Source organism: Leptonychotes weddellii, chromosome 5, assembly GCF_054177405.1.
Source record: "Leptonychotes weddellii isolate Sample4059 chromosome 5, ASM5417740v2, whole genome shotgun sequence".
Lineage (NCBI taxonomy): Eukaryota > Metazoa > Chordata > Mammalia > Carnivora > Phocidae > Leptonychotes > Leptonychotes weddellii.
The window spans coordinates 154027003-154048262 of NC_138373.1; the positions used below are offsets into that span (position 1 = coordinate 154027003).

A 21260-nucleotide genomic window follows, 5' to 3' on the forward strand; every position below is an offset into this window, starting at 1 on the left:
GGGAGCTGGGACTCCAATCCAGATCTGTGAGACTCCAAATGCCCACACCGGAGGCGTGGCGGGCATCACACACCCAACCCTGAGCTTCCTTTAACCTGGGCCTGCAGCAGGGGTGAGCTCCCTCAGTCTGGAGCTATTTCTGAGCTCTGAGGCGTGGCGGGGCAGGGAAGACAGTGGATCCCCTGACTCCCACGCTGCCCCTTAACTGTCTGCTCCCCTCTTGACTTTGTCCTTTCAAAGAGGTTTTTCATCCCCAAAACCGCCCTGGCTCCCTGTTCCTGGCTCTGCCCTGCCGAAGGGACACTGAAAAGCAGGCTTAACTGCATCCTCTTTACAGTTTCCCAGCCAGAAAAACCAGCAGAGGGAAATACAGTGTTTGCAGACCAGGTCAGGTCCAAGGTCACTCTATAAAAATGGATTCCTGGAAAAACATAAACCAGCAATTTACCCCATGAATTTTATTGGCCTCAAAACCAAAAAAACAAAACAAAACAAAAAAACACCCAAACAAACAAAAAAACTACCCCATTTGAATAATGAAGGGAGATAAACCATTCCCAGTTCCTCTTTTATTAGTGAATAAGGACCCACAAAAACTCAACCGAAAGCGAACATGCAGCATCAGGTCTGATTTATTAGACGCTTTCATTTCACAAAAACCAGCATTTCTATTAAAATAGGATGATATCCAAAAGATCTGTTCGCTTAAAAAAAAAACTGTCTTTGATACAGGACAAGGCTTAGTTTTATTTTTTGTTTTTTTTTAAACAAAGCTCACATTCTCCTGACTTCACGCCTGTTACTACAGCCAGAGGGAAACTGATTTCAGAATCCATCTGATATGTCGGATTTCTTTGTGGCATCTACTTCATCGCTCAGCAGCCAGCCATGATGTCATAAGCCCATCAGATTTCCGGTAGGGGGGAAACGCTGGGGAATTGGAAAGAATGGATGTTTCTTACCCGTCAGGAAAGGGAGAGGGGGGGAAGGGGCTGGGTGTGTTTGGGAGGTGGGGAGACGGGAGGCAGGCTCAGTGTTTGTGATATTTAATGTCAGGCAGAAACCTGAAAAATCCAGCCACCCAGATGTTTTCTAAATATCCAGATGTCTGGCACTGAGCTCCCCCCCCCACCTCCCATCCCAAGAGGCACCCGACGTTTCAGCTTTGACCTCAGGTTTACAGCGAGGGCATGCTGCCAGGAGCCCTACATCCTCAAGGCTGCCCACCCTCGGGGTTGGGAATTTTTTTCTAAATCTTTACACATGGATGACAGGAGTAACTAGGTCCAGATTTTTAAAAGCTGTTGAAGCAGTGATTTGAAAAGTTCAGTCCCTGGAATTAGCTTCCACAGAATACACTGTATAAGCCAAAAGGGAGGAAAGAGATCCCCTAGCCAACACTCACACAAACATATGTGACTCTTAAGCCATAGGGCTTAAAAACCCAAAACAAAACCAGTGAGTCTGAGAATCGAGGACTCCAGACTGACACCGAGAAGCGATGAGCCCTCCCCCAGGAGCACGCTTCCCCCAAATCAGAAAAACACCAAACAGCTTTGTTCTTCCTGACAAAGCCCCTCGCTTCCAAGGAACAGACAGTACCAACAAAAGCACAGGGTAGAACTAATTTACACTGAGGCTTGGGGCTTCAAGGAGTCATAAAGTACAGAAATGGCTTTGCCGGGGAAGCTGCCTCTCTACAGCTAGCAATGGGGACCCCCTGGCCTGGGGGAGTCCCACAGGCCACAGACAGAGTGGCGTTCAGGCTTCCAGGCACACACGCCCACTGAGGCCACCACCGAGGCCTGTGACATCACGGCTAATTGCTCCTGAAAATGAGCCAAGAACTGCAGGCCCCTGGGGCCCAAACCCTGCGGCTTCAGCTTCGTAGGGAGCCAGGAGGAGAAGCAGCCGGGAGGGGGGCCATCTCCAATTAGAACCGAGCGCTTGGATAATGAAAAAGAGGGTGGCCAAGGGGAGGGTGTCTGGCAGAGGGCTGGAGGAGGTGAGTGGGGGCTCAGGGATGGAGCGGGGGAGGGGGGGCTCTGTGGCCTCATCTCCTAGAACAACCTCTATGCTTTTCAGATGGGGAAATTGAGGGCCAGGAGTGGCTGAGTGGCCCGCCCAAGGTCACCAGGCTAATTAGCGGGACAGCCTGTACCGGGGAACAGAAAACACAGGCCTGGCATTGCACAGCTCTTCCCTGAACGTTATCTAATTTAATCCTCACAACACCCTGTGAGGGAAGGATTATCATTAACCTCAGTTACCAGAGGAGCCAATGGAGGCGCAGAGAGGTTAAGTAATTTGCCCAAGGTCACACAGCTTGTCATTAGCAGAACTCGGCCTGAACCTCTGAGTTTCACCAACTCCAAATACAGTGCTCTTTCTGCTAGGTGGGGGAGGGGGAGGGGGGGAGGCGGTTAAGGTTTAACTGGGAGCAGTGAATCTGATTTAAATACATATTTAAAATGCTGGTGATCCCCACAGAACAGAAGGACGTAAATCATTGCAAATTAATTTTTTAAAGCAATTCCAGTCCGGAGGGCTGGCTGGCTGGGTGGGTGGGGAGGCCGCTTTTCTTCGGTCCCTGCCAGAGCCTGAATAAAGCATGCAGACATTCTCTCTAGCCGTGCATGGAGGCAACTCCCTGAAGTGGAGGGGGGGGCGGCTAAAAGCTTTGTTGGGCATCTGTGAGAGCATAATCTGCCACAGGAAAGGTGCCAGGCACACAGGTCTGACAGAGCCAGGGGAGGGAGAAATCCACTAAGTGTGGAAACTACGAAAAATAAGAAGAGTCGATCCTTGGAAGCCTGAGTCCTACTTTCCAGCCAGGAGTTTCAGTGAACGGTGGGGAACCCGGGCAGCTATCTGTGGCCCAGAGGCCTGACTCTGGGTCAGACAGGTGCGGCCCAGGGTCCCGTCCCCTCCAGATTGGGGGAGGAGCGGGGGAGGCCATGCAGTTACTATGGCCCTGTGCCCTGGCCATCCTGGGGACCCTGCTGGCCACCACCTTCTCCAGAGTAGCATTTGAAGGAAACCAAGCCTCCCAGAGCTGGGACAGAGGTTGGACTGGGGACTAGGTTGGTCTGAGCCCAGAGAACAGGACAGGCACCTGTCCTCAGGCCTCCCCCTCTGCAGGTCCCTTCCCTTCCACTGGAACAGCCTTGGAGCTTCAGTGGGCCATCTGTGCCAGGCCTCTCCTTGCTCTCTTCCTCACTAGGCCTGCTGGTTTCTTTTACTTTATTTCAGTGAACTACAAATGGGGTGTGGAGCCCAGGACTCAGTCCAGGGAAGGAGAGAGAAAAGTTTCTGCCATCTGAATGCCCGACCTGGCTGAGCAGTTTGTGTTTTTCTGGGGAAATTCTACCCATCCTTTATTCGATTTGTCTACTGTCTACCCAAAAGAGATTCGGGTCCTGCCTTCATGACGCATTTGATGGAGGGAAACAAACATTAACCCAATAATGACACAAAAATGTCCATGGAAGGAATGGTCCCCAGACTATGATAGCCTGTCAACAGGGGAAGTGTCAGGTCAGTGAGGTCAGGGAAGGCTTCCTGGAGGAGGTGATTGGGGCCCAAAGTTTGAGGAGCCATGAATCCCTCTGACAGTGAGTCGAGTGTCGCAGACCCTGCGACAGCCGCTTAGTGAGCGGGATGGTGCCGCGATTTCTCCCGGTGCCCCTGCGCCCCACGAAGCCCCACGAAGCCTTTCCTCACCCAAGCTTGCTTCCCATTCCCATGCCCCATTCCCTTCTGGACTATTATTCATCATCTGTGTCCCTGCACTGGTGTGGAAGTCCCAGACTAGGTCTGCCTTGTTCACCACTGAGTTGCTTGTGCCTGGGATGTTTGATGACTACTTTTTGATCAAAAAAATACACATGTGCAAAGGACCTGTGGTGCAGTAATCAGAGAGCCCAGGAGGGTGTAGGAGTAAGAATGGGGGCAAAAGTCACAGCCAGCAGTGATGGGGCTGGGCCACTCCAAGAGCCTCCCTGGATGTGCAGCTATCTCTTCCCTCCTCTGGGCTCCCTTAAGCCTTCCCCCTGTGGCAGAAACTGGGTTTGGGGGTCTTCCTTCTTCTACAGGAGACTGTCACACAGGTACTCCCTCCCACTTGATCTGCCCCAGGCACAGCACCCCTGGGGATCAGGTAGGCGGGGACTAGCATCACCTGCCCAATAGGCTTCCTCCCCACCACTGCCTTCCCTCCTCCATTCATTCCCTCACCTGGTGCTGAAGGGTCCCCCAAAGCCACAGAGGGAGGCAGATCCAGGAGTCCCAACCCCACCCCCAAGTCCCATCTGCACCCCCCCCCACTACCACGCCTTTCTCCTCACTGAGGCGGAAGTGACAGGAGAGAAGGAGCTCGGCTCCGAGCTCGGACCAGACCGGGTTTGAGTCCCCTCAGCGTGTGTCGTGTCGGTAAGCTGGCCTCTGCCCCTCAGATTCCTCCCAGGTGAACTGGAGAGACCCCGGGCTCCAGCGGGCACAGCGCGGGCGCTTTGGGAACCTGTCTGAAAGGGCGAAGTCAATCTCCTCTCGTTTCCCTCCCGCGCTCGGTTCAGCTACTCCCTCCCCCCCGCCCCCCTTCCCCACCCCGAGGCGGCAGCTGGGGCTGGGGCGCGGGGGTCCCGCACGGCGCCGGCGGGCGGCGAGCTGCGGACACTCTCCGGCCGCGCGCCCCGGGCCTGGCGCCGCGCCTCGGTCTGCGCCCGGCCCCCGGCGCGCCCGCCCCGCGCACTCCAGCAAACTTTCCGCGGCCGCCCCCCGCGCGCGTCTACACCGCCCGGCGGCCCTGCGGCGCTCCCCCTGCCCCACGCGGCGCTGCAGGGTGCCTCGGTCAGAGTCCGCGTCTCCACGGTCTCACTGCCGCGAGTTACGCGGACTGCCTTGACTACCTCGGGATTTCGCAGGCGCCTCAGCCGGACCGACTGCGCCCGTCTACACCGCCACGGCAGCCCCCGGGTCACTGAAGACTCCTCGGCTCAGGGGCCGCGCGTCCACGTCGCCTCCGAGATGCCCCAGCTCCCGGACCGCGTCTACACCGCTCAAGGCTCACGAGGCTCAGAGCGCGACCCAGGACGCAGACCCTGCGACAGCCGCTTAGTGAGCGGGATGGTGCCGCGATTTCTCCCGGTGCCCCCGCGCCCCACGAAGCCGGCCGGGGGTTGCTTACCTTGCCCGCGCCCTCACGCTCCTGTCCTGGCGGTGCGGTCCCTTTCATACATTTTGCAATATTGTCGACAGCGAAAGAAAATATTATAAATCCTCTCCCGGTCACGTGGCTGTCCCCCAATCTCCCCGCTTTCCTCTCTTTTCGGCCTTTGAGACAATACTCGGCCCCAGCCGCCGGCCGCTGGCCAGGGCGCTCCAGGCAGGCGCTGCTGGCCGCGGCGGGGCGGGGCCTGGGTGAAGGGGGCGGGGACTGGGCGGGGCGGGGCGGGGTGGGGCGGGGCGCGGCGCGGCGCGGCGCGCGGGCTCCAGCAGCCCTCCCGCGGGAAGCCGGGGCCCTGCTACAAGCGCTCCTGTACCAGCTCTGATTGGTCGGCCGGCCGGCGACGCTGAGGCCTGATTGGCTGAGATGAAGAAGCGGCTCAGGCAGTGGGGTGGGGGTTGCGGGTTTCATTCTTTGCCTTTTCTTTCCTGGGGCCGCCGCTGCTCTTTTGGGCCCTCCTGAGATCCGCAGCCTTTTCATCGCTGCTTCCGTGCACCCCATCAAAACAACCACCCGAGTATAACTGCAATTCTTTGCCCTTGGCGACCAAATAGGTAGCACCCTGAGGTCGGGAAACTGGGTTTGTGGTGCTCACCCGTGTATCCCCCAGGGCCTGGAACACAGGATGTGCTCAAAATGTTGTTGATTGAATTAATGGGAAATGCGCATAAAGGTTTTTGGAGCTATCTTTAAGGCTGGTAACATCCCTAGAAAATGGTATTATTATTCCCTTTCAAGAATGGGGAGACTGGGGCGCCTGGGTGGCTCAGTTGGTTAAGCGACTGCCTTCGGCTCAGGTCATGATCCTGGAGTCCCGGGATCGAGTTCCGCATCGGGCTCCCTGCTCGGCAGGGAGTCTGCTTCTCCCTCTGACCCTCCTCCCTCTCACGCTCTCTCTATCTCATTCTCTCTCTCAAATAAATAAATAAAATCTTAAAAAAAAAAAAAAGAATGGGGAGACTGACGTGTAGAGAAATGCTGTCACCTGGGGAGTGATGGCTGAGCTGATACTGGGACATGCTTACATCACTGGACCTCAGATCTCTACACAGCGATGCACTGCGGAGTGTCAGGGCCTCAGTTTACCATCTGTCAAAAGATTAGATTGATCAGAGGAGAAAGTGGTTTGGAAGGTTATTTCAGTGAATATGCTGTAGTAGCACTGTGCTTGGCAGTGTGAATGAGACATCTCTAGCCTCCATGTTAAATTCTGGGTCCTCTCCTTTCCTGGCACCCCTTCCCCCACAAATCACAGGGGACGTTAAAAGCACTCTGGTCAAACCAGGCTATCTTACCCATCTCTGAGGGTTTGGGGGCATGTGGGAGGATTTTTCTGGGGGGAGCCACAGGGAAACTAACTTGAGCAGGCATGCTATTCTAGGGGGAGGGGAGTCCTTGGGAAACCCCACTCCATCCCAAACTGGTCCTTTTTTTTTTTTTTTTTTAAAGTAGGCTCCATGCCCAGCATGGAGCCCAACTGTGGGGCTTGAACTCATGACCCTGAGATCAAGACCTGAGCTGAGATCAAGAGTCAGGCATTTAACTGACTGAGCCACCCAGGTGCCCCCCCCCCAGGCTGGTCCTTTTGATTGAAGGGCAGTCTCTGAGATGGGATAGAGGAGAAGGTTTCCTCTGATAAAAAGAGGGTGTAGGAGCTGCTCCTGGAGTTGGGTGAGAGCATTAACTGACCAGAGAAATGCTACCTAAGATCCTGGATGGCCAGGTTCAGGCATGCAGAGGAGCTGGCTTGGAGGCACAGGGAGTTCTCCCTGTGTCTCCGTCTTCACAGGCCCCCTTATAAGGACACCAGTCATTGGATTAGGGCCCACGCTAGTCCAGTATGACCTCATCTCAACTTCATTACATCCGCAAAGGCCCTATTTCCAAATCAGGTTACATTCACAGGTTAGAATTTCAACATCTCGTTTTGGGGGACACAATTCAGCCTGCAACAAGGCTCAATGAAGAAAGAACATTCTGGTCAGAGGGGAACAGCAACAGCAGATTATCCTCCTAGTGCCCACTGCTTTCTGGGGTCTTATCTTCAGCTCCCCTCAGTTCCTGGTACCTGGCAGCTGCTGCTTCTGAGTCAGGAGAGAGCTGATCCTCTGATACGAGGCTTTCTCAAGCCTCTCTTTCCAGCAGAGCCCGGCCTGCCTGTCCCCCCTCTTCCTGCCTGCCTGGTCCCCACCCCCATCCACATCTCACATATGAGATGGACAAGGACAATAAAAGCTGTTTCACAAGCGGGTGGTGATTAATCGCCAAGTTAATTAAAGAGGCAGTAATTACACTCCGATTTCAGAGGAAGGAGCGATGTCTTGGGCAGGGATGGGTGGTCAGCCTCGGTCTCCCTGAAGAGGTGGGGCTGGAAGACAGAAGGGATTTGAAAAGACAGGAAGAAAAAGCAAGTAACATTTTTAACAAGTGGGTACTTCAACCATAGCTGTAATGTTTTATTTGACAGAGTTAGGTGGCGGACTCAGACGTTAAGCTCATCTCTGTACTTTTCTGTGTCTTTGAAATATTTCATTAACAATAACAACAACAACAAAAAGGCAGGGGGGGTTAAGTTTGGGATTTACAGATGGCCTCAAATACCAGTGTGTCCCACTTTACACAATGGAGAGGGCCTTAAAATTATGTGTAAATCGAATCCCGTTTGCCCACCCAGTACATCTTAACATCGACAATGCTCGATCTTCATTTCTGATTGATTTTCCCTGGCAGAGGCGCAGAATTCTTTGCTTTAAGTGTCAGGCTCTCTCTGTCAAGTAGTTAATGACCTATAAAGCACTTAAAATGTACTGGAGGAGATGCTATTTGGAGGCAGCCCGTGGTGTACCCTCTTCTATCGTCAGTAATCACCCCTCATTTATTTGCTCTTATTGGTTTAGAATTTGCTGTCGGTTTTCCCTAAAATGAAGCCCATCAGGAAAGATCCAATTCCATATGGGCCTAGATGGGTGCTGGGGTTGGTACCCTGAGGCAGCAGCAGCAGATGAGGGAAAGGGCCTTTCCGTAAGAGCCCTTGACCATGGGTGCACTGGCCACCTCTTGGACACCTTCCCTGACTATCTCCGCAGCTATGGCCACCACAGCCTTCCCAGTTTCTGCTTACCATGTGTCTGCTGCCTCAACCTGTCCCCTGAGTCCTGATCCATTCTTTTGGCTGCCTTTAGGACACCTCCTCCTGGTTGCTGCCCGGATTTCTCCCTACATTGGTGCTCCACTCCTGTACTTCTGGAAACTTCAGTTTCCTCCTCTGCCATGCCCCAGAGCCGGTGCCTACTCTTGGGCAACTGGAAGATGACACCAGCCTGGCAATGTCAGTGCTGGGAGTGAGAGAAGAGGTCCAAGGTTGGCGTAAACACAGAGCAGCGACAGAACCTCCAGGGTCGGAGCTGTGAGGAGCAACCACAAGGAGCACAGAGCAGGGAGGAGCCACTGACCAGGGGGCCTGGGAGGCTGAATAGGCCTTTCTTTCTTTCTTTTTTTTTTAAAGATTTTATTTATTTATTTATTTATTTGACAGAGAAAGAGATAGTAAGAGCAGGAACACAAGCAAGGGGAGTGGGAGAGGGAGAAGCAGGCTTCCCGCAGAGCAGGGAGCCCCATGCAGGGCTCGATCCCAGGAACCCGGGATCACGACCCGAGCCGAAGGCAGACGCCCAACGACTGAGCCACCCAGGTGCCCCTGAATAGGCCTTTCTAGAAGGGAAAGCATATTAGTTTTCTATGGCTGCTATAACCCAGTTACCACAAACTCAGTGGCTTAAAACAGTGCACATTTATTCTCTAACAGTTCTGAAAGCCAGAAATGCAAAATCAGTTTCACCAGGCTGAAACCAAGGGGTTGGCAGGGCCACGCTCCTTCCAGATCTTTGAGGGTAATCTGCCCGTCACCCTTTCCAGCTCTAGAGCTGCATTCCTTGGCTCATGGCCCCTTCCTCCATCCTCCTCCAAAGTTGACAGGGTAGTAACTTTAAATCTCTCTACTTCCATCCTCATATTGCTTTCTGCCCTCCATCTATAATCCCTCTTATAAGAACACCTGCGGATTGTAAAAACCAGGATAATCTCCTCATTTTAAAATCCTTAATCACATCCGCAGAGTCTTTGCCATATAAGGCGGCATTCATGGGTTCTAGGAATTAGCATGTGGACATCTCAGGGAGGCCCACTGCTCAGCCTGTGGCAGAAGGCAACTGAGCAAAGAGGTTCAGATCACGGGCTCTGAAGTCACTTCTGGGGCCTGAATCTCAGCCTTACCACTTGCCCCCTGTGTGGACTTGGGCAAGTTGCTACATCTCTCTGATACTCTGTTTCCTCATCTATAAAATGGAAACAGTGCCTAGCTCCAGAAGAGAACGTAGTAAGCATGTAAGCACACAGTAGGCAGAGAGAACTCCATGAGCCAGAGCCTGGGAGGACTCTTGTGTAAGAGGGAGGGAGGAAGGGCAGGACGGGGGGCAGGGCAGGCCGGGCTGGAGGGCTGGAGGGCGGTGGACTTGGGCACCATCCCAGGGAAGTGTGTGTGCATGTGTGTGTGTGTGTGCGCGCGTGTGTGAGCACAAGCGCATGATGTGTGCTCTGTGCTCTGTCCTGCAGGTCATGAACAGGGGACACAGAAAGTGTTTAAACAGGGCAGTTTTGGGTTTTGTTTCGTCTTATTAAGATAGAATTCACATATCATGAAATTCACCATTTTAAAGCGTATACAATTCAGTGGCTTTTAGCATATTCACAAGGTTGTGGAACCATTACCATTATCCCATTCTAGAACATTTTCATCACCCCATAAAGAAACCCCATACCCATTAGCAGCCATTCCCCCTCCTCCAAGGCAGGGCCGGGTTTTTTTGGAGCATCTTAAAGTTCTCGGCAATCTCCCACTCCAGGCTTGAACCCAGGGAGAAGACAGAGGTGCCCTGCAGCACTGAGCTGTGGGGTGGGAGCACCAGCCATGGGACCAGGCCAGCCTGGGATTGTCTCTCTCCTCAGCCTCTCCCAGCTTCCTCACTGTATCCCGGGAGGCAGGATAACCCACCGCACAAGGCTGAGGAGGGCCAAGGTGTGGGAACTCAGGCCTCACTTGGTATCAGCACAGTTAGCATCTTTATTTCTGGACCTGGTCACTCAGTTCCAGAGTCTCCTTCCCTGCCCCCTGGGACTTGCCCCTGGCCAGAATTTTCCTAACAGGTCAAGGGGGCAGCTCTCCTGGCTTCACTCCCAATACACAGCAATTGAGGGCTCCTGCCCACAGGAGGCAGTCGGCCATGAGGCTGATGGAGGCAGGTGAGAGGCATTTGAGGTTGAGTCCAGAGAGGTCAGAGAAGAGGGCGTTTTTAAGGCCTGAGCAGCCCTGAGTCTCCCCTACCAATCTAGCCATTGTCTGGGGGGTTCTGACCTGGCCAGAAGATAAGGACCCACAAGGGGCTTCTTCAGTGCTCCCACGCTGCACCATGCCACGGGATCAGTGCTGCTGGCTGCTCGGAGGATCCCAGGTCCTGCATGGTCAGGGCTGTCTGGCTTAGCCTAGAGGCAGCTGAGGCAGGAGGAACGGCCATCTGGTGAGGCGAGGGACAGTGGTCAGAACATTGCTGAGCCGGCTAAAGCTTCCCCTGGCAGTGACAAGGGCTTCTGGGATCAATTAGCAGAACCACCCTAACAGGGCTCGCAGCCCCTGATGCAAGCTCCACAGGCACGTGTCATCGATCGGAGCCTCTGACAGCTTTGGGAGCCGGGAGGTGAAGCCAGAGGCCGCTGCTTGCTCTCGCTCTCAGCTCTCGCCTTTCTCTTTCTCGTGTGCCTGGGCCTCCAACCACTCCACATGGAGCCTGCCCCCTCCCGTCTGCCTCGCCGGTGCCGGACTTCCAGACCCTGCACGTTCATGGCCTCACCTCTCCTGGTACGGATGGAGCACCATATCTGTTTCAATTTTCACCTATATAAAATGGATCACGTGCTAGAGATCACTTTCTGGAAACTGGAAAATAAAATCATTCTTCCTCTTTCAGTAAGAACGGGCACTAAATCGCCAGCAAAGGAAAAAGTTCACTTATTCTTTTTTTTAAGATTTTACTTATTTATTTGACAGAGAGAGACACAGCGAGAGAGGGAACACAAGCAGGGGGAGTAGGAGAGGGAGAAGCAGGCTTCCCGTGGAGCAGGGAGCCCAGTGCGGGGCTCGATCCCAGAACCCTGGGATCATAACCTGAGCCGAAGGCAGACGCTTAACAACTGAGCCACCCAGGTGCCCCAAGTTCACTTATTCTTTAAACAAATGGCTCTTGAGCCCCTCGTATGAGTCAAGCACAAGGAGAAACACACAGCATCTTCACATGCTCAGGAAGTTCGGAGTCTGCTGGGGGAGATGGCTGTGTGTGAACCGATTCAACTCAAGGAGGTCGGAGCAGTGAGAAATGGATGAACTGCTTGGTGGGGGAGGAGGGTTGAAGGAAGGCCTCATAGAGGAAGTGGCATTTGAGCAGGAATTCCTCAGGCAAGGAATGGGGTGAAGGGCCTTGGGACAGAGAAAATGGGAGGAGCACAAGTTCAGAGGTGGTGAGCTTGGCATCTCGGTGAACTGCAGCTGTGGGTGGGAGCATGGACGGGGCTTGGGGTGCCTGGGCCAGTGGGAGCTGGTCAGAAACAAGGCTGATGGACTCCATGAGGACAGAAGCATCTGTCTCTTATCCCAGTCTCAGCACAGGCACTGGCACAAAGTTGGAGCTGGACGAGTGTTAAAACAATGAAAGGGTTGTAAGACCCCTAAGTACAGGGCTGAGGAGTCAAGGTTCCACCCTGTGGACAGCGGAAGCCACTGTGAGGTTTTGCACAGGGTGTGAGGTAGGGGTCCAGCTTCATCCTTTCGCATGGGAATGTCCATATCTCCCAGCACTAAAAAGCCTGTTTTTGCCCCTATTGCATTATCTTGGCCCCTTTGTTGAAATGAATAAATGTGAGGGACTACAGGGTTTTGAGAGGGGAGAGGCATGGTCAGCTCTGTGCTATTGAAAGATCAGTTTGGTGGCAGAGACTGGGAAGTGACAGAAGGAGAAGGGGTTGAAGGGAGACTAGATGGGTGGGCTGGACCCAGGAAGGAGGGGGAATTGGGGAGAACAGCTGTCCCCTGATCAGCCTGGGGCTCCTGTAGGGAGCTGTGCCCTGAACCGAGGCCATGAGCTCAGCCAGCCTGGGCCACCCAGGCCTGCCTGTGGCACTCACCAGGGAATCAGAATGGGGTGGGCGAAGGGGCACAGAGAAAAAACCTGTGCTCCTCAGGCCCTCAAGGTCCACAGAGTGGTAAACTTAAATCCTCTCCAGATACAGCCATTGGAAGGAGGTTTTCAGGTAACGAGAGGGTTGTAAATGCAAAACATTGCCAATTACAGCAGCATTATCCCAGATTAGAAAGTTTCCAAGAGGCGGCTCACACCTCTAGGCGTGTTGTGTCCGGAAATTTCCAGGGGAGGCTAGGGATCCAAATGTCTAGGCTGCCTGAAGCCAGGCCCCACAGTGTGTGCTGTCTGCTGGGTGGGCCCAGCTCCACCAACCTCTACAGACCTGCCTTCGTTTCCCCGCCAAAGATAGACTGACTGTGGGGAAGAACGACCCCCGCCCCACCCCCTACAATTCTGAGCAATGTAAGGCTAACAGTGTATCTTTGGCAGAAATTTGTCCCTTCAAGGACTTCCCCAGCCCTGGGGGCACTGAGTCTATCTAAGACACTTTGTGCAAACCCCTCCCCGCTTCATCTGACCCACGGAGTCCGAAAGACCACACACGGTGAAAGCAGCCCAGTGCTGCCCTTTCTGGGCTATATGACCTTCAGCCCCTCTCTCTCAATCATAGTTTCTGCTTTGGTAAGTTGGGGAGACAAGCCCCCCACCAACACTTTGCAGGGTGTTTTTCAGGATTAAATGAGAGAGTGCAGATAGAAGCCTTGAAGAACGGAAACAGTACACACTCTGTGCGTGACTACTTGGCAGTGTCTGCTAAAATAGTAAATGTCCACACCCTGGGCCCCAGCGAGTCCTTTTCGTCATTTCCCACGGAGAAAGTTCTGCAAATTATGTCCAAGGATATTCCCTACAGCACCTTCTGTGAGGCTGGAAATTGTAAACAACCGAAAAGGCCATTTATAGGGCCCTGGTTAAATTAGGATCCATGGGTACTGTGAAATCCTTTGCTGTAATTAAGGAGTCTGGCAGCTTCTGTGCGCTGTCACAGGCAGATCCCCACCACGTGGGGCTGCATGAACAAAGCAAGCACAAACAACACCTACAGAATGATCCCATTTAAGCTTTCAGAACCCCGCACAAGCCCTATAAATTGTCTATGTTCAGATATATGCATATATGTATGTGGATGCAATGAAAACAGCCTGAAAAAAAAAAAAACACACCCCGATGACCCAGGGGTCGCCCCGGGAGGGGCCTGGGATGGAGACTGCGACTGGCAGGAGCATCAGAGGGAATTTTACCGTCTGTGTAGCCCGCTTAGATAAACACACACAAAATGCCGAGAGCAGAGAGTAAGGGCCTGACCGGCTGGTGGTCAAGGCTCACAGGCCGAAATTAGGACCGCGGGTCAAGGAAGGAGCCTAGCAAGGAAGGGGGCCCAGCGCCTCCTGCTGGTGCCCCCGACTCGTGGAGTCTGAATCTGGGTGTGAGGACGCCCCTCAGGTGGGTAAGTGATGTCCCCTGGCCTTGTCAGCCTGGTTGGGCTGGGGCCACGGCCCACCTCTCCTGGGTGAGCGGTCTGCCAAGGAAACGATTGAGCTACATAAAAATCCATCCTGGAAATCCCAGAGGCATTCTTAGAGTGAGTGCGCCTTTAAATTAGAATGCTTAAAAAAAAAAAAAAAAAAAGGCAGATTTGCCCGTAGCTTGATTTCAGGCTCGTGAGGGCTGGTGGCCAAAACGCAGTGGCTGTGCTGGGCCGTGGCCCCCAGGCCATGGTCCCGCAGTACTCGCTGTGACGGGGAACCCCAGCCCCACCGAGGTTCTGTGTGGAACCGCACGTGTTCCCATGGAAACTCTGCTTCGCAGAATCCTCTGGAAATTGTTGCTGAGGAGGGGCCGCCGCTTCCCACACCTATTTTGTGTTCCTGGGTTTGGTTTCCAGGGATGATTTTTCTCAAGCAAGCACCGAGAGGAGCAGGGGCAGAGCGGGGGCGGGGCTGGAGGCTGAAGCCGGAGGGAAGGGGCAGCGCGGGCCATTGCTGAGTGGCTGCCCCAGAGAGGCCTTCGGAGGTGGAGGGTGTCAGGAGTAGCTGAACCGTTTCAGACGCCCGAGGCTCTGCAGGGGGTGACCTGGGAGGGCAGGCAGGCTCTGCTGAGAGCCGGTAGGAAATCCCTATCTGAGCCAGGCAGGCCAGATTGAGACCCTGACAGGCCCGACTGCCCCTCTGAAGGGGTGCCTTGGGGCAGGGTCTGGGTGGGAAGAAGCGGTGCCCGGCGCCTGGCCCTCAGGGGTAGGGGGGCAAAGGGCGGGGGCTTCTGCCCACCCTAGGCCCGGGATCCACCCTCAGGATGCTGCCATCCACCCTTCGGGTCTGAGGCTCCCCTCACCCAGGTCTGACCTGTTCCCCCTCAGATCCCCCTCCCTGTGGGGGTGACAGAGCCTGGGACCCCATCCCCGGAGGGACACCTGCTCCTTGTTTAGCGGACCCCCCACCACACTATTCTGCGATGGCCTGTTTTTCCTGGAGGATGAGTGGAGAGGAAAATGCACACCCTCTGAGCCTCTGTAGGAGCAGAGTTCCCCATCTGTCCTCTCTGAGCCACACTGAGTGGTCTTGTCACTGCAGCCGAGGCTCAGGAGGTCATGGCTGCTGGGAGGTGGAGCTGGGGTTCAAGAGAGGCCAGCAGCCACCCAGCCCCAAGGGGCTCCCAAGTACAGTTCTTCCCTCCTCTGCCCGTTCAGAGTCCAGAGTCCACACTAGCCTGCCCTCAAGGAGTTCAATGGGAAGCCCTCTCTGTCCCCTCCTCCTCCCTTACTACCACCTGCACCCCCTGCAGGAATCTGCCACCCCTTGCCCCTGCACCAGCCCATCGGGCTCTCAGTCCTGCAGGTGAAGGGACAGGTGCTGTCTTCCTTGCTCCACACTGGGAGTCCCAGGATATTCTTACCCCACCCTTCCACCTTGACCCTCCTCCTCCTCCCTGCCTCTCTGCCTGCTCCTTGGAGACCTCAGCACCCTCCCAGTCTTGCCCCCAACCAGACTTAGCCACTATGTTGGCAATGGCTGTGGGTACAGAAGGGGGACAGGTTGGTTCTGAAGGGCCTCACAGGCCATGGGGAGGAGCTAGGATTTTGTTCCCAGTGAGGTGGGAACTGTAGAGCACGAGGAGGGATGTAATCCCATGCAGGTGTTTTTTTTTTTTAAGTTTTTTTTTTTTTTTAAGATTTTTATTTATCTCAGAGAGAGAGAGAGAGCATGAGCAGGGAGGAGGGGCAGAGGCAGAGGGAGAAGCAGGCTTCCCGCCGAGCAGGGAGCCTGATGTGGGACTCGATCCCAGGACCCTGGGATCATGACCTGAGCCGAAGGCAGACGCTTAGCTGGCTGAGCTACCCAGGCGCCCACAGGTTTTTTTTTTTTTTAAGATTTATTTATTTATTTGAGAGAGAGAGCGAGTGCATGGGAGAAGGGCAGAGAGGGAGAGGGAGAGAGAAACTTTAGCAGACTCCATGCTGAGCGTACAACCCAATGGGGGGCTTGATCCCACGACCCTGAGATCAAAACCCTGAGATCATGACCCCGAGATCATGACCTGAGCCGAAACCAAGAGTCAGACGCTTAACCGCTTAACCGACTACGCCACCCAGGCACCCTGATCCCATAAATGTTTTATCTGGATGCCCACAAACTGGTGGCCTGGTACTGCTCAGGGCCAGAGTCGGGGCCCCTCATTGTCCCTGGACATGTTTTGTGCGCAAGGGCCCCTCAAGGACCTCTGGGGCAGCCTGGGGGTGGGAGGAAGGATTTTACAAATGAGATAGTAGAAAGCAGCAGGGATGGGGGAGAGCAGGGGAGGGAAGGAGCAGAGCCCCACAGCCTGGGTGATTCCCCACCCTCACCTCAGCCCGTCTGCCTGTGAAATGGGTTCCAGCAGGGCTGCTGAGAGGGAGAAATGAGCACTTGAAGCCGCAGAAATGGCTCTGTTCAAGCATCGAGGGGCCGCCGTCTGCCTAGGGCCTGAGCTCCAGCAACACCAAGGAGCCTTCCACCGGTCGGAGGCGCCCCAGGCACCAAGCCCTGCAGCTAGACTGTGTGAGGGAGGAGGGGTCCTCAAAGCCCTGGGCCAGGTGCACAAGGCCGATCAAGAGAGGAGGGGGGTGGGGTCCAGGTAGGCCAGACTGGGGCTCTGGGGGACTGGGCCTCAGTGGGGTGATGGAGGAGCAGCTGAGGCCTGGAGGACGGTGGCAGAGGTGACAAAGCAATGAGTGCAGATGGCCAGGCTGATGGGAAACAACCTTGGAGTTCTTGTTGGGGGATGGAGAGCTTCAGGAGGTTCAGCCCGTTAGCTCAGCGTCTCCCCATTCCCCGCCCCAAACATGCCAGGTCTCCTCCCTTGCCCTCCAGTTTCCAGGCCCCCAGCCTGATGTCCTCCACTCAGACACCTCCCTGGCCCCTAACTTCATCCTCGAGCCCAGCCCAGCCTCTGCACAGCTCCCGTCTCGCCCACAACCCCTGCCTACCCCTCCTAGCACCCTGCTCCACCTTGCATGGCTGCCTTGTGCCTTCGACCCAGCCGGGCAGGGGCCATTTTTGTAATTGTTCCTTTCTGTGCTCACTCACTGCCGGGAACCTCCTGAGGAGCTCGTGGCTGGTCTTACAGTCTGTGGTACAGGCTGGTGCCGAGAGAGCCTGTGGATCTTGAGAGAGTGAGGAGGGCTTGGGGAGGGGTGGTGTCCGAGAGAGCCCATGGAGACTGGAGGATGGGCTGGCAGGCTGAGGGAAGAGCCTGGGCAAAAGCCAGATGCAAGATGCTCAGTGGGTGTGGCTAGGGCACAGAATGGGGGGCAAGGGGCAGACCCAAGGCCAGGAACACCTTGAATGTGGGGGCAAGGTGATGGGGCACCCCGGGGGCCTCGCTCCTGGTGTGGGGCCAGTCCTGTGGAGGGAGGGGCTGCCGTGGGGCCTTGGATCTATGGGCCAGTGGAGCTCGTCCTAGAGGTTTTCATAGACCATGTTAAATTTGCTGTCATCTGTAAATCCGTGCAGTTTCTCCTGGGAAAAGAAAGAAAAGAAAGAAGGAAGGAACGAAGGAATGAAAGAAGGAAGGAAGAAAGAGAAAAACAATAGGAAGAGAACAAAGTTGCACTAATTTAGTTTTAGTCAGAGGCCAACAGACAGCTCCCTGCACGGCTTTGACAGGGAGGCCTGTCCTTGTCCCCAAGGCCACCCCGCCAACCTCTTCTCCCTCTATTCCACCCACCTTGCTCCCTGCCCTCCTGCCCCTTGGGCCTCCCTACAAGCTCTTCCCTCTGTCTGGGGGGCTCCCCCACCCCCATCTGCTCCCCAACTACCTCCTACTCACCCTGCAGGGTTTGGCTCAGTGTCCCTGGGAGCCCCCTCCCCTAGCCCTAGTCGGGTGCCTCTCTGCAGCACAGCCCTCACAGGGGGCTGCAAATGCCTCTGTTTGTTGGGTCAGCACCTGTTCTTGCAGACCCGAGGCTCCTGGAGGGCAGGGCCACATCCAGCCATCCTGGCCAGCCCCACAGGACTTGGCACAGGGCGGACACTGTCTAGGACGGCCCAGACATCCTTGGGGGTCTCAGCATGGGGAAGCCCTGTTTCCAGTCAGGGCCAAGTTCAGGGCTGAGTATAGAAAGGGCTTTGAGAAGAGGAGAGTCCACAATGTCATCCTGGGTCCCCTGGGCTGGGGAAGGCCAAGTACCAGCCCCCTCACTTCCTGACGCCTCTTCCAAGGTGTCCGTGGACCCACCCACCAGCCGTGGGCTCCTGTACCAGCTTGCTAACCCCTTGCACTTTATGGTGCCCAAAGCTCTGGTGCAGACATTACTTAAGCCGGAACTCATTTGAATTCAGGGCAGATGGTTTTGCAGGAAAGTGTCACTCATCCCCTTAACAGATGAGCAAACTGAGGTTCAAGAGGGAATCACAATCAGGTGATATGCCTTGGCCCCCATCTTGATGAGAACAGAGGCCGGACCGGGCCAGCCCAGACTCTAGCTTCCACCTCTAGCCAGTGTCAGCCTGGGGACAGCTAGAAGCCTCACAACAACCCCTGTCTGGTTGGCCGGTGTAGACACTGCTCACCCTGCAGAAGCGCCTACTGGTCCCAGGACATTTAACCTTCCTGGCAAATCTCTGAGCGGAGTGCAGTTACAGAGGGGACTCAGGCTCGGAGGGGAGCCCCTTGGCTGGGGTTGCACAGCCAAGAAGGGACAGAGCAGGGTTTCAGACTCTCCAGTCCTCCTAACCGCTGGGCCGCCTGTCTAGGGGAGAGGGCTCGGACTCAGCTGCAGATGGCTCACTCCTGTGGTCCTATTTACCCCCATTTTACAGACGAGGAGAAGGGGCGGATGGAGTCAGAGGAGGAGCCAGGCATGCTGCCCGCCGCCCACCCCCCCCCCCCGCCCCGCATACCTGGGAGAGGAGGCTCTGGGTGGTTGGCAGGCTGCTGGCCTCGTTCTGGATGCAGGAGTAGATTTCAGTGTCTCTGTGCTGTAGGGCCTGTGGGAGAGGGCGAGGGTCAGAGGAAGGTGGACCGAGGGGCAGGGACAGGGTCCCAGCAGCCAGGCCTCCCTGTTGATCACCCCTGCCTGCGAGAGCCCAGGGAACAGTCGGAGCCCTCTGGGCCGCAGCCTGTGAGGGGACGGCCACGTCGCCCCGCCACGTCACGCAGCACCACACCACACCTTGGCACCTGCCCTCCTCTCTCGCAGAGCCACCTTGCCCTGTCCCTGCTCGTTCAAGGCGACTCCCCTCTGCGCCCCCTGTCGCCTGCCTCATACCGTCTCGAGGCTCTACTAGAGTCCTGTGCTCAGCCTGGGTGGGCCCTCTCCATCCTTCTACCTGGCAGCATGAGGAAGAGCCCAGGCCCACTCCCACGGTCCCATTGTCCTTAGGCCCTCAGGAACCTGGCTGCCGCGTCCCCAGCCATGACACTGTGGCCATGGCTCCAGTAGGACGGCCTCTTGGCATCTGTCCTCACTCCCGGGTCCAAAGCTCCTGCCCCTGTGAGGGTCCTGGCCACCCATCCTCCCCTCTAGGACTCCTTCGACAGCCCCACCCCGGCCTGTGCCCGCAGATGACTCAGGCACCCACTGGGGTCACACACCTCTCCCATCAAGCTGTACCTGGTTTGTCTCTGGGCCACCAAACTGACAGTTTGCTTGGCACATTCAGACAATGGCCCCATACAAACTATGAGCTCCTTGCCCACCGGATTGCGTGTCTTGGGGCCACGCTCACTCTTGGCCCAGCTATGAGCAGCCTGATCAGAGGCCTCAGGAGGGTAGAAAGAACCAGGCTTTGAAATCAGACAAGACTAAGCTCAGCTCTCAGCTCTGACACCTGCCAGCCCAGGGCGGCCCCTGAACCTCTCTCCATCTCCCCATCTGTGAGATGGGAATAATCATATTTCTCTTGCAGTTTCGAAGCATGATTAAATGAGATATTGTATGTGAAGGGCCCAGCTCAGGGCTTGGTAAATAGTGGGCGTTTAATAACTGCTGAATGATCATCAGTTGAATGATCGTCAAGGGGGAGCCTGATGCCTCCCTCCCCTCTCTGCAGTCACAGTCTGGACCCTCCTTCAGACTCTGTTGGGCACCCGGGTCCCGTGCGAGGAGCAAACGCCGTTCTTTGGAGTTGTCAGAGCAGAGCCACCAACAGCCTAAGCAAGAGGCAGGAACCTTCCCTTCCCGCGTGTACTTGTCATATGGATGCCGGCTGGTTGCCAAGGAGGTGGTTTCCCTGGCAACAGGCAAGCAGGGGTTGCCGAAGCAGGCTGGAGAGACAGGTGGTGCTCTGAGGCAAGGGGAGGGGGTGGGGAGGGGAGGAGGGAGGCGCTGAGAGGTAGCGGTGCATGAAAACCCGTGTAATAAACCATTGGCGCTTGGGAGACCCTCACTTCAAGGGCATCACACACAGAGACAGCTCGGCAGCCCTGGGGATCAGTTCAAGGGGCCCTGAGTCAGAAAGAGGGTGGGTCTTGGGAGAGGGGCTTCTGACCTCCCTCCGGGTGGGGAAGGGAGCAGGACTGCCCTAAGGAGAAGCCCCATCTTCAGTAGAAGACAACGTCCAGGGCCTGCTCTGGCCTATCAGGTCTTCACGCCTGCCCTGCGTGCCAGCAAGCCGGGCACGCAGAATAGACATCCCATTGCTCAGCAGCCCTGCGCCCCCACCCCCTGCCCACCTGGACCTGGAGACCTGTATAAGGCAGCCCCTCCAAACTGGACACATCTGATCACAGAGTGAAGGGAAGAAAGGGCCTTCTCTGACACCTCGGCAGGGAAGCAGATCTGGGGTCCCCCTTCTCCCTCATGTCCGGCTCACATGGGCTGCCTGTCGCACATTAGCCCAGAGAGGCTGAGAGATGTCTCAGGTCACACAGCCTCGTGGTGGTGGAGCCAGGATTGAGACTCGGGCCTCCTGCCCCAGCTCTGTGTGCTCCCACTGGGCTGGGCAGTGGCTAGGGGATCTCTGAGCTAGTGAGGAGCACCGGGCCCTGGGACCCCACGGGCCTCTGACCCACGCTGGTGGCTGGCCATGCTGAGGGCGGGAGCAGCTGTGGGGCTAAGGGCAGGGGAGGCTGCAGAGGCTGCGGCCCATTAGCAGCTGCGGAGTGAAGCCTTTGACAGGGCCTGACCTGCTGGGCTGCATTTGCATTCAGGGGGTGACCCGCATCACTGGGCTGTGACATGCCTGGCGGCCTTGTCAACGGGACACCCTCTGAGGCTCTGCACCGGACCTTCCTGGCCTTCCTTGGTGGTGATGGGAACTGCCTCCCTCAGGGTGTGCTTGTTGGGAGAAGACTGCCCTGGCCTCTGAATG

The 21260-nt window shown here is 55.8% G+C and overlaps 1 protein-coding gene and 1 long non-coding RNA gene across 4 annotated transcripts in view; both read right to left on the minus strand.

Moving 5' to 3' along the window:
- Positions 1-614: 614 nt before the first annotated feature.
- On the minus strand, positions 615-5398 carry LOC115940612 (uncharacterized). Its single transcript, XR_014145946.1, has 4 exons — positions 5186-5398; positions 4908-5099; positions 4347-4523; positions 615-930 (listed from the first exon to the last, which is right to left on the minus strand). It is a non-coding gene; the product is annotated as an uncharacterized LOC115940612 (long non-coding RNA).
- A 1482-nt stretch (positions 5399-6880) lies between these two features.
- The window catches only part of NFAM1 (NFAT activating protein with ITAM motif 1), a 45180-nt gene continuing 30800 nt past the window's right edge, over positions 6881-21260 (minus strand). The window contains exons 5-7 of one of the 3 annotated variants that reach the window (XM_081822556.1): positions 18849-18935; positions 10635-10794; positions 7375-7592 (exon numbers count right to left, since the gene is read on the minus strand). In XM_081822556.1, coding sequence (XP_081678682.1) covers positions 10669-10794; positions 18849-18935 — 213 coding nt within the window. In that variant the 3' untranslated portion in view covers positions 7375-7592; positions 10635-10668. Of the gene's footprint in view, positions 10795-11278; positions 17466-18848; positions 18936-21260 lie in introns of those variants that run through there. The other 2 variants (XM_081822558.1, XM_081822557.1) reach the window with 2 other exon arrangements.